A 15903-nucleotide genomic window follows, 5' to 3' on the forward strand; every position below is an offset into this window, starting at 1 on the left:
GCGGGAGTGAGGAGACTCCCGGAAACTCAAGAGGTCCCCGGCGCGTAGCTGACCCCGAGCCAGGGAGTGGGTGCTTAGCAACCAGGGGAGGTGCCCAGTAACGGGGTTGGGGGGGAAGACAAGAGGAATTGTGGGTGCCTAGCAACAGAGAGGAAGGCGGTGCCTAGCTACGAGGGGGTACTCAGAGCAGCGGAGAGGTAGCCCTGGATGATCTGTGGGTGTCTAGCAACGGGGAGGACCCTAGCAACGGCGGAGATGGGAAGGGGGAAAGTGGTTTGGAGAGGTGCGCGGGAAGAGCCATGGGTTCTTAGCAATGAGAGAGGGAACCAGGAGAAACTGGGAGCCTATTAACAGGGAAGGAAGTCTTTGGCACGTGGGAGCCTTAGGGTAGACACGGAGGAACGTGAGGCAAAGAAGAGATCAGTCCCACAACTCCTATCCATATAGTCCCTCCTCTTCTCCCCCAGACTATGTGGCAGGAGGTGGGGGGCCTACTGCGTGCGACCTGTGGACAGCTGGGCCGGACTATTGGTCTGCCTTGTGGGGCCCTGGGGCCGGGGCCCCGCTGCTGGGTAAGAGGCTGGGGAGGGGTTTCCAAGGGGAAGAGGCTGAAGGAGGCTTCAGGGGGCCAAAGGACAGGGAGGGGTCTAAAAGGGCCAGGCAGATACCATATCCTCCACTCTTTACCAGTGTTCACGTTTCTTGCAGGGGCCATGTGGGGATTCTTGGGCCCAAAAACTTCATCAGGATGGGCCTGGCAGGGGCCTGGGTGAGGAGGACATTCGCAAGGCCCGGGAGGCCCGGATCAGGAAGACGCCCCGGCCCCAGGTATCATAGTGTGCCACTCAGCAGCACCCCCATGAAGGCAGCTGGCCTCCAGAGCTTGGGGAAGGGTGTGGTGGCAGGTTGGTCGGACTGCCTGGGTGCTTTGTCCATCTTTTCCCGCTCAGACCTCCTCACTTCCCACTTCCCAGCTGAGTGACCGTTCTCGAGAACGCAAGGTGCCCGCCTCCCGCATCAGCCGCTTGGCCAACTTTGGGGGTAGGTGTGACTATGGGAGACTGTGACCTAGATCAGAAGAGGTGACGTTTACAGAATGAAGCAAGGGAGAGAGTGAATCAGAGAGAGAGGAGGGAGAGATAAAAAGAGAATGAAGGCAAAGGCCTGTAAAAACAAGAGAAATAGAGAAGAATGTTATATTTATTGAGAACCTGGAATGTGCAGGGCCCCTTACACATGGTCTCTGCAGTGAATCAATGAGTGTTTGTTTCCATTCTATAGAGGAAGTGGAGGCTAAGGGAGGTAAACAGCACTAAACCCTGGGTCCTGCACCAGGATTATTCAGACTTCAGGTCACAACCTGCATGAAATAATTTAGTAGGTTGCAACCAGCATTTAAAAGAAGAATGGAAAATATGAGTGCAGATGTAGAGTCAGGGAGAAGTCTTGTTTCATGAAACATTATGTATCGCTGGTCTCTATCGGTTATAATGCAAATGTCTTCTTGACTGTGAATCATGGTTCAAGTTTTAAAGATACTGATTCCAAAAAATAAATAAATAAATAAAGATACTGATTCACAGTGTAAAGAAGGAGTCAAATGCACTGCTTAGAGCTTTGGCACCAGGCTGCCCAGGGTTCAAGGGGGTGATTCTTATGCATCTTCACTTTGTGAGTCTGGATAAGTTACTTCTCTGAGCCTCAATTTCCTTTTCTGTAGAATGGAAGTGTTTCTATAAAATTTCTCTCATGAGGGTGTGAGGACAAAATGAGTCAGTGCATAAAAGGCACTGCGAATGGTTTTTGGCATGGAGAAAGTGCTCAGAAAATTCAAACTATGATTATTTATGGAAATGATGAGAATACAAGAGGCAGTGACTTAAAAAGTCTTTGAGGACAAGGAGACAGAGGAGGCAGAGGAAATCAGAGCTGGAGAGATAACATCAAAAGGAGGAACTGAGAGGAGGCCTAGACAGACATACTGGGTGGAGGGAAGGGCAAAGATGGAGAAAAAACTGACTTAGAAAAGGAGAGGTGCGCAGGAAGAAGAGAAACAGGAGTCATAGGAAGACAGCGACCTGGGGGGAGAAGGGGATCGTTTCCAGGCCTTCTTACTCTTGGCTGTACACTGGAATCATCTGGAATGGATGCCTAAAAGAAAAAGAATTCTAATTCTGAGGGACTTCCCTAGCGATCCAGTGGTTAGCACCTTGCCTTCCACTGCAGAAAGTTCGGGTTCAATCCCTGGTCAGCGAGCTAAGATTGCACATGCCTTGTGGCAAAAAAACCTGAAACATAAAACAGGAGCAATATTGTAACAAATTCAATAAAGATTTAAAAACTGGTCCACATCAAAAAATCTAAAAATAATAATAATAAGGCTAAAGACTTCCCTGGTGGTCCAGTGGTTAAGAATCCAACGCAGGGGACTGCTGTTCGATCCCTGGTCGGGAAACAGATCCCACATGCCGAGGGCTCGTCTCAGGCCAGTTTAACCAGAACCTCAGTGGTGGGGCCTGGGCATCGTATTTACAAAAGTTCCTCACGTGACTCTGGATGCAGCCAGGGGTGAGAAACGCTGACCTGGGAGACAGAAACAAGGAGAGAGGGATGGAAGCAGAGGTAGCTTCACCTCCATGGGAACCTCAAGCAGGGAGGCAGTGAGTAAGAGCCTGATGTAGAGACAGAGAGCTGCAGAGAGTTGACTGCAAAGAGATGGGAGACAGGGGTGCATAGAGGGAGACAGAGAGCAAAGAGGGTCAGGGAGGTGGCGAGGGGGTGGGGTAGGAGATCGCCCCAGGGCAAGCGAGCACTCAGGCCCCCCTCTCCCTTCCCCAGGACTGGCTGTGAGCTTGGGGCTGGGAGCACTGGCTGAGGTGGCCAAGAAGTCCCTGCCCGGAGGAAGTATACAGTCAGGTAAGCGAGCCACGTGCCTGGGTCCACACCCTGGCCTTGCTGTGTGTCCTGGGGCAAGTGGTTTCACCTCTCTGAGCCCCAGTTTCCTCGTACAGAGAATGGAGCCGATGATGACACAGCCACCTCTTTGGGTCATGGAGGAGTGCTCAGAGCAGGTGAAGCTGCTGTCAGGGTGGTGATGGGTAGAAGCAGGTCATGGGGGAAAAAAATGTAAGCCATCCACAGTGCAGTTCCTAACTATAAGCAGCAGAGGAAGTACAAAAATAGGAGAGCTGCTGAGGGTCTGCGGCCAATAGAGATGGACTGGGCAGTGTAGAGATCAGCATTTGAGGGTACAATTCCCCAGCATGTCAATGTCTTGAAACAAAAACAAGGGTGGATATTCTAAATGAAAAAGAGACTAGAGAGATAATAATCGACAAAGGGAACGTGTGAGCCATGATTGAATGTTTGAAAAAAATGACTATAAAAGACTTTGGGGGACAATTGGGAAAATCAGAATATGACTGGATGGTAGATAGTTGAGAATTAGTGTTAATTTTCTTTTTTAAAAACGTCAAATTTATTAACTCTGTTATTATTTTCATTTTGTATTTTTTGGCCACATGGCATGTGGAACTTCCCTGGCCAGGGATCTAACCCATGCCCCCTGCATTGGAAGCATGGCGTCTTACCCACTGGACCATCAGGGCAGTCCCAGTGTTAATTTTCTTGGATGTGATTTTGGCATCGTGATTGTCTAGGGGATTATTCTTATTCTTAGCACAGGTTAAGTGCAGATCAGTCAGCAAAAATAATGGTCAGTGTCTGGGTACAGTTAAAGTGGGTGAAGGAGCATGTCAAAACTTTGAATCAGGTATGTAGGTATTCACAGGATGAATGCATCCTTTTTGTCTGTTTGGATCTTTTTCAAAGCAAAATGTTGGCAGTAGGTGGAGGAACAGTCTGGCTTTAAGGTAAGGCCAGACTGAATTTACAACCTGCTCTGCCACTTCTGTGCTGTGTGACCTGAGCCAGGCAAGGTACCTTTCTGAATCTCTGGCTTCCTCACCTTGAAATTTAAGGCATTGGTTTTTCTTACTTCCTGGGGTGATTGTAGAGATTCAGCCAAAGAATCCATAGAAACACTTAAAATTCTGCCTAGCACAAGGTGAGCCCTCAATAAAGAACTCAATAACTGTTATGAAATAAAAGCTTATCAAACACTTTATTGAATAATAGAATTTGCATATAGAACCACACGTATCTAATTGTACATATAGAACCACACATATCTAATTGTACAGAATGGGTCGTTTTCACAAAGTGGACGCATCTGTGCACCCATATCAAAAACCCCTAAAACAAGCAGTTCTCAAACTTTTTAATCTTAAGATCCATGTACACCTTTAAAACTGAGGACTGGATAGGCCAAATGTGTTATATCTATACCATGGGATTTTATTCAGCCATGAAAAGGAATGAAGGACTGACCCATGCTATTGTGTGGTTGAATCTTGAAATACTATCCTAAGTGAAAGAAGCCAGACACAAAAGGCCACATATTTTATGATTCCGTTTATCTAAAATGTCCAGAGGAGGGAAATCTACAGAGATAGAAAGTAGATTAGTGGATTCCAGGGGCTCAAGGGCGGGTGGGTGAGGGAAATGGGAGGGGGTAACTGCTCACAGGCTTCCCTGGTGGCCCAGTGGTAAAGAATCCACCTGCCAGTGCAAGAGCCACCAGTTCAATTCCTGGGAAGACACTCTGGAGAAGGAAATGGCACCCCACTCCAGTATTCTTGCCTGGAAAATCCCATGGACAGAGGAGCGTGGCAGGCTACAGTCCATGGGATCATAAAAGAGTCAGACACGACTTAGCGACTAAACAACTGCTAATAGGTATGGGTGTCCTTTTGGGGGTGAGGAAAATGTTCTGTAATTGATCATGGTGATAGTTGCACAACTGAAAATACTAGAAGTCACTGAACTGTGTGCTTTAAATGGGTAAATTATATCATGTGTAAATTACCTCTCAATAAAACCATTAAAAAACAGAATGAGAACCCCAAGAACTTGTTTATGTAGGTTATATTTACTATATATGCTGTATTGGAGATTAAAACTGAAAAATTTGGGAAGATTCCCTGGTAGTCCAGTGTTTAAAACTCTGCGCTTTCACCACCAATGGCCTGGGTTCAATTCCTGGTTGGTGAACTAAGATCCCATTTTTTTTTTGGTGAAGTTTTGCCAAAAAAAAAAAGAAGAAATTTAAAAACTGAAAAATGTTGTAAACAAGAATATACCCACTCACTCCATCTATCATCAGAGCAATTACAGCATCACAAGTCAAAGAACTTCTGGAAAACTCCACTGAACATTTATAGGCTAATGAGGGTAAAAAAGGGCAAATAATGTATTGATATAATTATGAAAGTTCTGTTCTCACAGGCTCTCCTAGAGGGTTTCAGGGCCCCCAGACCACACTTGGAAAATTGCTGCCCTGGTTCTCCAGAAGCTCTTCTGTACCCATTCTGGCACATCCTCCCCACATCAGGGGTCCCCACTGTCTTGGCTTCTGACCGTCAAGATTAGTTGTGTTTGTTTTTGCTCCTTACACCCATATCATCAGACAGTGTTTCATGGCACGTGTCTGGCTTGTTCCGCTCAGCATTCTGTTTAAGAGGTGGGTCTGTGTTACTGTAAGCTGTCATAGGTTGTTTGTTCAACACTGTTCTCATCACCCCGTGGCTCTCCCACAGTCCCTTTGTTGGTTCTGTTGATGGTCCTTTGGGTTGTTTCCATTTAGAGACTATTAGAACAGTGTTGCCGTGAACCTTGGGGCATCTGTTGGTGGACACATTTATGCATTTCTCTTGGGGCTATACCTCAGAGAGAAATTGGGTACAGTTTTATGCTTCAGTGGAGACTGCCCAACTGCTTCCCAAAGGGCTTGGGCCGTGGCACAGTCATCAGCAGTGTTGGCATTCCAGCGTTCCACATCTTTGCCAACACTTAGTATTGTCGTCTTTGTTTTAGCCATTCTGGTGTCTGTGCGGTGGTGTCATAATGATCTTTTTTTGTGGTTGCCGTACTAACGATGATTCTCTCCACCCCAGAGGGAGGCTCCCAGCCAGGCTCCAGCCTTTTCCTGTCGGAGGCCAACGCTGAAAGGATCGTGCAGACTTTGTGTACAGTTCGGGGGGCCGCCCTCAAGGTTGGCCAAATGCTCAGCATCCAGGGTACAGCAGCGTGATGACTCTTGACTCCTGACCCCTGACCTCAGCCTCACCCCACCCCACCTACCACCAAGCCCCGGCTTCAGATACTCCCCCAGGGCCCCTTGTGGCCTCCCCTCTCACTGGCTTCCCTCTCCCCGCTGTCTCCCAAGACAACAGCTTCATCAGCCCCCAGCTGCAGCGCATCTTCGAGCGGGTCCGCCAGAGCGCCGACTTCATGCCACGCTGGCAGATGCTGGTGAGTGCTCCGAGTGGGAAAGGCTGGTGAAGGAGGCCTGCCCCACCTGCCTGGCCCTCCTGGCTTCATGGCTCGGGTCCCTGTCTGACTCAGTGTTCCCATTCGTTAAATGGGAATCACTAAAGCCCACATCTCGGAGGATGGTGGTGATGAGTCAGTGAGAAAAAAGCACAGAGCTCTTCGTCCAGTTCCGGGTAGGCTCAGGGCTCTGTCTGGGCTGTGAAAGAGGCTGTGAAGCACTGTGGTCAGAGGCCAGACTTTGGGAGTTCAAACCCCAGCTCTGCCACTTGCTACCTGTGCGGTCAGACATGTGGCCTGCCCTTTCTGCTTCAGTGACCTCATCTATGATTGGTGGTAGTTCTAACAACGCCCACATCTTGGGGTTACAGAAACCAGTGTGTGCAAAGCACCTGGAAGGGCCCCTGACACACCATGAGTGAGATGCAAATGTTAGCTGTTCTTATTACCGTTTTTTTAATTAAAGGAGAGCATGTCTGTAAATAGGTTGGCACAGCACCTGACACTGAGTAACTGCCCAGGACATGAGCTGTTCTAATCACTGGGGCAAGGGTGTGGAGTCCAGGATACAGCCACCTGCCTTCTGAGTGCTGTTCTCTCCCTCTCCATATGAGCCACTCTGCACAGGGCCCAGCCCACAGGAAGAGCTCTGTAATTTTAGCTCTTTTTTATCATGTTAACTGTAGAGTTAATAATACAATATACGAGTATATGAGTATAATGGAGGACAATTATCAGTCTTGAAGTAAAGAAGTGTTGGTTGCTCAGTTGTATCCGACTCTTGTGACCCCATAGATTGTAGCTGGCCAGGCTCCTCTGTCCATGGAATTCTCCAGGCAAGAATAATCGAGTGGGTTGCCATTCCCTTCTCCAGGGGATCTTCCCGACCCACTGATCAAACCTGGGTCTCCCATGTTGCCGGCAGATTAACTATACATAATAGCATTCCCCACAGCAGCCTGCACAGCCTCAGGAGTATGGGCCTTCCAGTCTGTCAGCGCCTGGCTCATCACCTTGGGCCAGGAGGCCTCTCTCTGAGCCTCAGTTTCCCCATCTGTAAAGTGGGGTAGCAGCCAAGAGCTTGGCCCAAGGCCTTGCATGTGGCGAGTGGGGTTCTTAGCATGTGAAGCGCTCAGCACAGGGCATGGACCCAGCTGCCTGAAACCATGATGACGAGTGTCATGACCACTCTCCCCAGAGAGTTCTCGAAGAGGAGCTCGGCAGGGACTGGCAGGCCAAGGTGGCCTCTCTGGAGGAGGTGCCCTTCGCAGCTGCCTCCATTGGGCAGGTGCACCAGGGCGTGCTGAGGGACGGCACAGAGGTGGCCGTGAAGATCCAGGTGAGAGGGGAAGCAGGGTGGGAGTTGGGGGGCACCTGGCCACCCCAGGGGGTGACTCCCATCCCCCCTCCCTCCTCCCCTCCCAGTACCCAGGCGTTGCCCAGAGCATCCAGAGCGACGTCCAGAACCTGCTGGCGGTGCTCAAGATGAGCGTGGCCCTGCCGGAGGGTGAGGCACTCAGTAACCCCCTCACCCCGACCCCGACTGTGGCGGGTGGCACCCTGAAGAGATAAAGTCGGGGGAGGGGCTGGACGCAGCAGGGGGTGGCCAGCAGCTCAGGGCAGGGTGTTTCACGTGTGTGAGCCCAAGTGAGCACCCAAGTCTGGGTGTTTGAGACAGAGTGAAGGGACGCCAAGGTGGGGGGAGCCCAGAGTATAGGCGTGGGACAAAGTCAGGCTTAGACATGCCCACAGAGACCCTGAGAGACAGAAGCCCAGACAGAGATCCAGAAACAGACACACGGGATGTGCAGAGCGGGACAGGAGGCCTGAGAACGAGCCACAGAAACAGGAGGGGGTGCCAATGGGACCTCACAAGCGTGTTACAGTATGTGAGAGAGCGCCTGAGGGAGATGGAGCAGAGTGTGTGTGTGTGTGTGTGTGTGTGAGAGAGAGGGCGGGGGGAGAGTGAGAATGAGAGAGTCAGGCCCAGAAGGAAGCTTCAGAGACACTGGAAGCAGCATAAGAGAGTAAGAAATAGGGACAGAGGGGGACTTCCCCGGCCGTCCAGTGGTTAAGACTCTGCGCTTCCACTGCAGGGGGCACAGGTTCGATCCCTGGTCGGGGAACTAAGATCCCACATGCCATGGTGTGTGCAGTGTGGCCAAAAATGGGACAGAGAACGGGTGGCAGATGTGACTGTGAAAGGGGCCTAAGGACCGGTGTGCGTGCCTAAGAAAGAGACCCCACCCGAGAGGCTTCCACAGAGGCACAGCTGTGTGAAGGGCTGAGGGGAGTGTGTGCCCAGAGCGTGTGGGTGAGAGACATGGAGCAGAAGGGATGAGTGCTGGGGAGACAGTGACAGACACGACTGGCAGGAGAAGACGTCCCTGAGTGGGAGCCTGAGGGGTCAGGCAGGGGGCAGGAGGCAGGCTGTGGCCTTCCCTGCCTGACACAGCTGCACCCCCCACCCCCCGCCCCCACTCCCCACCCCCAGGCCTGTTTGCTGAGCAGAGCCTGCAGGCCTTGCAGCGGGAGCTGGCGTGGGAGTGTGACTATCGTCGTGAGGCGGCCTGTGCCCAGAACTTCAGGTGAGCTGACGCCCCTACAGGCCCCTGGACAGGCCTCTCTGGTGGCTCAGGCGGTAAGGAATCTGCCTGCAATGCAGGAGACCCGGGTTCAATCCCTGGGTGGGGAAGATCCCCTGGAGAAGGGAATAGCTACCCACTCCAGTATTCTTACCTGGGAAATCCCAAGGACAGAGGAGCCTGGCGGGCTACAGTCCATGGAGTCGGGAAGCGTTGCACATGACTGAGTGACTGACACACACACACACACACAGGCCCCTGGAGGCCCCCTTCCGCCCTCCAGATTCTTTCACGGGCTGAGAGGGCAGCTGGAGCCCTGCGGTGGGGCTGGCAGACTGCTTCTCTCTTCGTTCATTTGGTCATCCATCCAGCCCTTTGCTCATTACATCATTCACACCCTGTATCCTCTGTGAGCATTCTAAATTCCTCTCTCTAAATGTCTCTTACTTTCTCGTGGGTCAAATGGGACACTGAACCACTGCAGTCCGATGCAGGAGACAGACTGGTCAACAGGCACTCAGTCACACGAGATACCATCACACCCACTGAACTAACAGAGATGAAGCTATCAAGAGCTGGGGGCTCCAGGGACTTCCCTTGGTGGTCCAGTCCCTAAGATTCTGCCCTTACAATGCAGGGGCATAGGTTCAGTTCCTGGTCAGGGAACTAAGATCCCATGTGCCTCACATTGTGGCCAAAAAGTAAAATTAAAAACAAAAGAGCTGGGGGCTCCAGGGCATCCCTTATACTCTGTGGGCAGGAGGAACAATGGATAGAACCATTCTGGAGAATGGCTTGGCATCATCAAGGCTCAGGATCCATATCTAATCCAACAGTTGTCCTCCTGGCTAAATACTCTAGGGACACTTATGCCAGACTTTTCCAGAATACTCAGAACACTCATAGCCTCAAATTGGAAACAACCCAAATCTATCAAACTTAGCCAGCAGGGTGGATAAATAAACTATGGTATATTCATCAACACAGTATCACATAGCATTGAAAAGGAGTGAACTTCAGCTCCGTGGAACAGTGGTTGTATCTTAGAGGCATCGTGATAAACTGCAATTAATTACATCTCAGTGAGACCCTCCACAGTGTGGAGCGTGGCCCACATGTTTACTGAGCCCAGCTCTGTAGATACAAAGGCAGTATAAGGCAGTGGTTAGGGGCCTGGGCTCAGATGTGGGATCCAGTCAGGATTCAGTCCTGGGTCAGCCCTTAATGGACTGGGTAGCTTTAATATGCATGGTGACCTCAAGAGAGCATCCTCCTCAGGGAAAGTGAAGATAAAGGGGAATTGTGCTGGGACTTCCCTGGTGGTCCAGTGGCCAAGACTCCCTGCTCCCAGCGTAGGGGGCCCAGGGTTCAATCCCTGGTCAAGAAACTAGATCCCACACACCACATCTAAGAGTTCACAGGCCACAGCTGAAAGGTTCCGTGTGCTGGAACTAAGACCCAGCACAACCAAATAAGTATTTTTTTTAAAAGAGGGAATTGTTGTGCTGACTAAATGCTCAGCAGAAGCCTGGCCCATGAGGAGCAGTTCAAACATCAGAGATTTAATCAACAAGCACAAAAATAACAGCCCCCAAAGCAGAACGTCAATGCGGGAGACCTGGTTAGATCCCTGGGTCGGGAAGACCCCCTGGAGTAGGGCCCGGCAACCCACTCCAGTATACTTGCCTGGAGAATCCCCATGGACAGAGGAGCCTAGAGGGTTACAGTCCATGGGTCACAAAGAGTCAGACACAACTGAGTGACTAAGCACAGTGCAGCAAAGTAGGACCTGGAGAAAGAGTGTCAAGTGGCCTGGGCCAGAGCACTCCTGTGTGGGGTCTGGGGAGACCACCCCCTCCCGGAATTTCCCAGTGCTCTTAGGATAAAACCCACATTTCCCCAGCTGCCTGTCCCCCAACCTGCCCCACACCAGCCTTCCTACAGGTCCCCAACCAGAGGCCTCGCTTATATTCTTTGCCTCCCATATCTTACAGTAACATCCTTATCTCAGTCTACTGTTGGTCTGTTTGTTTGTTAGAATGTGGCCTTCTGTGACTGATGGCGGGGGCAGTGGGGCATGCCCGGGGCTCCTCTTACTGCTCTGTCACCCAGCATCATCTAACACAGGGATGGACGCCAAGAATGCCCTTTATTAATAGTCAGTGCTTCCCTGGTGGCTCAGAGGGTAAAGCGTCTGCCTGCAACGCAGGAGACCTGGGTTCGATCCCTGGGTCAGGAAGATCCCCTGGAGAAGGAAATGGCAACCGACTCCAGTACTCTTGCCTGGAAAATCCCATGGACAGAGAAGCCTGGTAGGCTATAGTCCATGGGATCGCAGAGTCCGACACAACTGAGCGACTCCACTTTCACTTTCAGAATAATGACTCCAAGGAGTGGCCAACAAGTATCACTGTGGACTCAAAGATTTGTATATCAGTGACTGTTTTTCAGATAGATGAATTAATAAGTTGATGAGAAAGTAATCCTCATTGAGTTTAATACACTGAGCTCATCCCGGGGTGACCAGAAGTCAGAGAAGTGTTTCTGGTAGGGAAGTGGTCCCTGGGTCTCCAGCCACACTTAGGGGCAGGCACAGATATTTGCTGAATGAATGCATGAGTGAATGAAGGAAATGTCTGAATGGGTGTCAGTCCAGCCAGGTACTGGCCATCACTCAGGGCAGAGAGGAAAGAAGAGGGCGGGAGAGAAGACAAGACACAGACTTTCCCACGGAAGACTTCTCAGAGGAGGGGGAGGGCTCAAGCCAGGGCCACAGGGGCCTGAAGAGTGAGGTCCCCACCCCTACCCTCCCATGTGCCCCAGGCAGCTGTTGGCAGATGACCCCTTCTTTCGGGTGCCGGCGGTGATTCAGGAGCTGTGCACAACGCGGGTGCTGGGCATGGAGCTGGCAGGAGGGGTCCCCCTGGACCAGTGCCAGGGCTTGAGCCAGGACATCCGGAACCAGGTACATGGACTCATGGGACAGTCAGAAGGGTGCTGCCCTGGGACAGGGCTGGCTGGGCAGACCCACGGTCCCCCTCCAGGCTTCAGAGGGCTTTACAGGGGCACATGACTCTCAGATTTCTGTTACTCCTTCTCCCCACCCTAGATCTGCTTTCAGCTCCTGAGGCTTTGTCTTCGGGAGCTGTTTGAGTTCCGATTCATGCAGACGGACCCCAACTGGGCCAACTTCCTGTATGATGCTTCCAGACACCAGGTGGGTTCCTTGTGATGTGTCAGGGTGCGTCAGCTGCTGTAACAGATTTCCCAATATGTCAGCAGCTCAGCACAATAGCTCCAATAGCTATTGTAGCAGGCTGGAGCGGCCTCCTCCATGCAGTGATTCAGGGATCCAGGCGCCTTCCCTTTTGTGAGTGTGCCACCCCCTCCACACACACACCCCAGGCCTTGAAAGGCTCTCCTTCCAGTGCAAGGGGAAAGAGAGGTTGAGAAGGTAACCCCCTGCCTAACTGCTTTGGCCAGAAATGACCCATCATTCTCTTCACCATTCCATTGATAGGAACTGGACACATGACTCATCTAGGTGCAAGGGATGCTGGGAAATCTCTGGCTAGGCAGTGGCAATGGAGAAGAGTCATTACCTCACCTGTCATTCATTTAGAACATCCCAAGTATTAACACCTACTGCCTCTTGACAGTGATGCCAAGACAACTCCAACCCTTGCCTTCCCAGAGTTCCTCACCCAACACAGGGCCCTATCACCAGACAATGTGACCTGCAGTTAGTACCTTGGTAAGGAAGCACAGGCCACAGAGGGGTCAAGTGATGGGGGAAGCTCAGGGGTTGGTGGGAAGCCAGGGAAAGTGGCTAACCCTGCCTGGGGTGAGTAGGGCCAAGGAAGCTGAAACCAGAAAGATAGCAGAGGCACAGCCACTTAAGGAGCAGGGAATAAAGAGCTTTCCTGGTAAAGGACACAGGCCATCCAAAGGCCTGGGAGTGACAGTTTGCACTGAAAGGCTCTCGGCATGCATGGTTGCTCAGTAGCTTTCCAGTTGCTCAGTGGTCTGTGCCATTCCGTCCCCAGAGGGGTCCTTCTAAAGCACAAGTCCCTTCCACAGCTTCCAGCACTCTCAGGGTCCAGTGAGCCATGTGCTGGGGGTAACAGGGCCCCACTGCATCCAGCATCTGTCCCTTGCCACCTTCTTCCCCCAGGTGCACAGACGCCTACATCCCTCCAAGTCTCCCATGGCAGGGAGGGCAGTTTCCCCAACTCGGGGGCCAGGGTTGGGGTTGAGGGCGGTGATCTGAGACCTGACATCAATTCGTTGGGTCTCAGAAGCTGTTTTATTTTAAAGGCATAGACTATGTTGCCAGTGGGAGGGATCATATTGTTTCGGGACACTTGTGTTTGATGTTTATTTATGTGTGCATTAGCACTGGAGCCCAGAATAATCTGCATTTTCTTCCCCCCGACTTTTTTTAAATTGGAGTATAGAGCTTCCCTGGTGGGTCAATAGTAAAGAGTCCGCCTGCCAATGCAGGAGACGTGGGTTCCATCCCTGGGTTTCAGAAGATCCCCTGGAGGAGGAAATGGCAACCCACTGTAGTATTCTTGCCTGGAAAAATCCCATGGACAGAAGAGCCTGGCAGGCTACAGTCCATGGGGTCCAAAGAGTCGGACACAACTTAGCAACTAAACAACAACAAATAGTTGCTTTACACTGATGTGTCAATTTTTGCTGTAGAGCACAATGAATCAGCCACGCGTATCCTTATATCCCCTCATTTTTGAATCTGCATTTTCTTACTGTGGGTTGTGATCAATAGTTTGAACGCCACTGTTACAGAGAAACTTACACATGTGTTCATTCACTAGCAAAACCCCAAAATAACCACAGTGCCCATCAAGCAGATACATGTGATATATTCATCCAACAGGATCTTAACTGGGCAGTGAAAAAATGAATGAAAGAGCTAGAGCAGTGGGGATGAATTGCAAAACCATGTTGAACACAAAGAATTTGCAGAATAACTATCATAAATGCCATGTATGTGAAGTTTTAAAATACACAAAACATGACTATGTATTGTTCCTGGGTCCACATATATGTAGAAAATGTAGCAATGCACACATGGGAATTTCAGGAAACAATAATAATTTCAGGAACATGGTGACCCTGAAAGAGAGGGTAGGGACTGGGGGAGGTAGAATCAGGCCCCGCTTTGATTGGTAGTATATTTGTGAGTATATTGGTGGTAGGATTTGTGAACGTTGATTTCACTTTTCCATGTATTTTCTTATTTTCTGGGTGTTTCTTTTTCTTCTGTGCCTAAAACATGTTATTATAAAAACAACTAGAACCCCCCAAATAAAAGCCAGGTCCCATCAGCTTCATGTGGGGATGGATTGAAGTGTGGAGACCAGAAGCCAGGAGTCCTGGGAGGCGGCTGGTCAGGGACTCAGGCAGGAGGGGGTGTGGGGGGGGACAGAGGGATGGGCCCTGGCACCCCCGTAGACAATGGGGAGCATTGGTGGACTCCCAGCATCACTTTGACCATCCCTCAATCCCAGGTGACCTTGCTGGACTTCGGGGCAAGCCGGGAATTTGGGACTGAATTCACAGACCATTACATTGAGGTGAGTGCCCCCCAGCTCTGGGGTCTCTGAAGGGCCAAGCCTCAAGCCAGATACTAAGGCTTGCAGAGAAGGAGAAATACACTATCTGGCATTAAGAAATAAATAATAAGGCTGTGGATCTCTGAAGCCATGTTTTGCAGCTTGTATGGAGCAGGGGAGGGACATAGAATTAGGAAACTCCTGAATAACAAGTGGTTTCTTAAACCCTAGGAGGCTGGGGTGGGGTTGGGGAGCTGGCAGAAGAGAGGGGTCAGAGACAGGCCTAGGGCTCTGGCTTGAGGAACTGGGCCTTGTGAGGTGGGGGGTTCCCCTTTGCATAGGGACAGGAAAGAGTTGGTTACCCCCCGCCCCAACACAGACACACTGGCTCCCTGGGGTTCTCTCTGCAGGCCACTCTGGAGGTACAAAGCTGAGGCCTCTCTGGATAGTTGGGACATCCCCTCCCCACCCCCACAGTCCTGTTTAGCATGGCCCTCCTGCCTCCTCCCCAGCCTTTTCCAGTTTAAAAAAGCCCTGTCACACGGGTCCCCCAAGGACCACAGGCGTGACAGATGGCCAGACAGGCTGGGGCAGGGGGAGCTGGGACAGATCAGAACTGCCAGAGTTAATCCTGTATCCCCCTTCCTCCCAAGAAGGGGCAACCCGGTGGTGAAGGGTTCATGCCCCTTCCCCTTCTGGCCGGGCCATTCCCCACTTTGAGCCTGGTTCCTCTTCTGGGAAGCAGGGACCCTCCTATCCACCTTTTAATACAGTAAGTCCCCTACACACAAACCTTCTAGTTGCAAACTTTCAAAGATGCGAACCTGTGTTCACACGTCCGGTCACGTAAGTTAGTTCACGTGTCTGGCGTATCCTGTCACCTCTATTGTCACCTGCATGCATCCTCTACAAGGGCCTATGCTTTTGTATACTGTACAGTACGGAGTACAGTAGTACAACATCTTTCTTTCAAGCCCAAGATGTCCGGAAGCAAGTGTAAAAGCAGCAGTATATAACTGATTGTGTTAACGGGGTACCCAGGCTAACTTCGTTGGACTTAAGAGCATAACTGAATTTAGGAATCTGCTCTCAGAAAGGAACTCATTCGTATGTAGGGCACTTACTGTAGTAATAGGAATTCGTGATATTTATGGTGTTTCCTTCCTGTGGGCAACTTCCCTGGTGGCTCAGTGGTAAAGAATCCACCTGCAATGCAGGAGACACGGGTAGACGTGGGTTCAATCCCTGGGTCAGGAAGATCCCTTGAAGGAGGAAATGGCAACCCACTCCAGTATTCTTGCCAGGAAAACCCCGTGGCCACTGGAGCCTGGAAGGCTACAGCCCATAGA

The 15903-nt window shown here is 50.9% G+C and overlaps 1 protein-coding gene across 2 annotated transcripts in view; it reads left to right on the forward strand.

Annotated features, from left to right (window-relative positions):
* Nucleotides 1–15903, forward strand: part of COQ8B (coenzyme Q8B) — a 17988-nt gene continuing 2085 nt past the window's right edge. Inside the window, exons 1-13 of one of the 2 annotated variants that reach the window (XM_040252735.1) lie at nucleotides 1–66; nucleotides 468–572; nucleotides 709–828; nucleotides 975–1041; nucleotides 2839–2916; nucleotides 6015–6137; nucleotides 6287–6372; nucleotides 7589–7729; nucleotides 7816–7897; nucleotides 8885–8978; nucleotides 11799–11940; nucleotides 12085–12192; nucleotides 14510–14575. In XM_040252735.1, the coding sequence (XP_040108669.1) occupies nucleotides 471–572; nucleotides 709–828; nucleotides 975–1041; nucleotides 2839–2916; nucleotides 6015–6137; nucleotides 6287–6372; nucleotides 7589–7729; nucleotides 7816–7897; nucleotides 8885–8978; nucleotides 11799–11940; nucleotides 12085–12192; nucleotides 14510–14575 (1209 nt within the window). In that variant the 5' untranslated portion in view covers nucleotides 1–66; nucleotides 468–470. Of the gene's footprint in view, nucleotides 198–467; nucleotides 573–708; nucleotides 829–974; nucleotides 1042–2838; nucleotides 2917–6014; nucleotides 6138–6286; nucleotides 6373–7588; nucleotides 7730–7815; nucleotides 7898–8884; nucleotides 8979–11798; nucleotides 11941–12084; nucleotides 12193–14509; nucleotides 14576–15903 lie in introns of both variants that reach the window. The other variant, XM_040252734.1, reaches the window with a different exon arrangement.

Source organism: Oryx dammah, unplaced genomic scaffold (assembly GCF_014754425.2).
Source record: "Oryx dammah isolate SB20612 unplaced genomic scaffold, SCBI_Odam_1.1 HiC_scaffold_13, whole genome shotgun sequence".
Taxonomy (NCBI): domain Eukaryota; kingdom Metazoa; phylum Chordata; class Mammalia; order Artiodactyla; family Bovidae; genus Oryx; species Oryx dammah.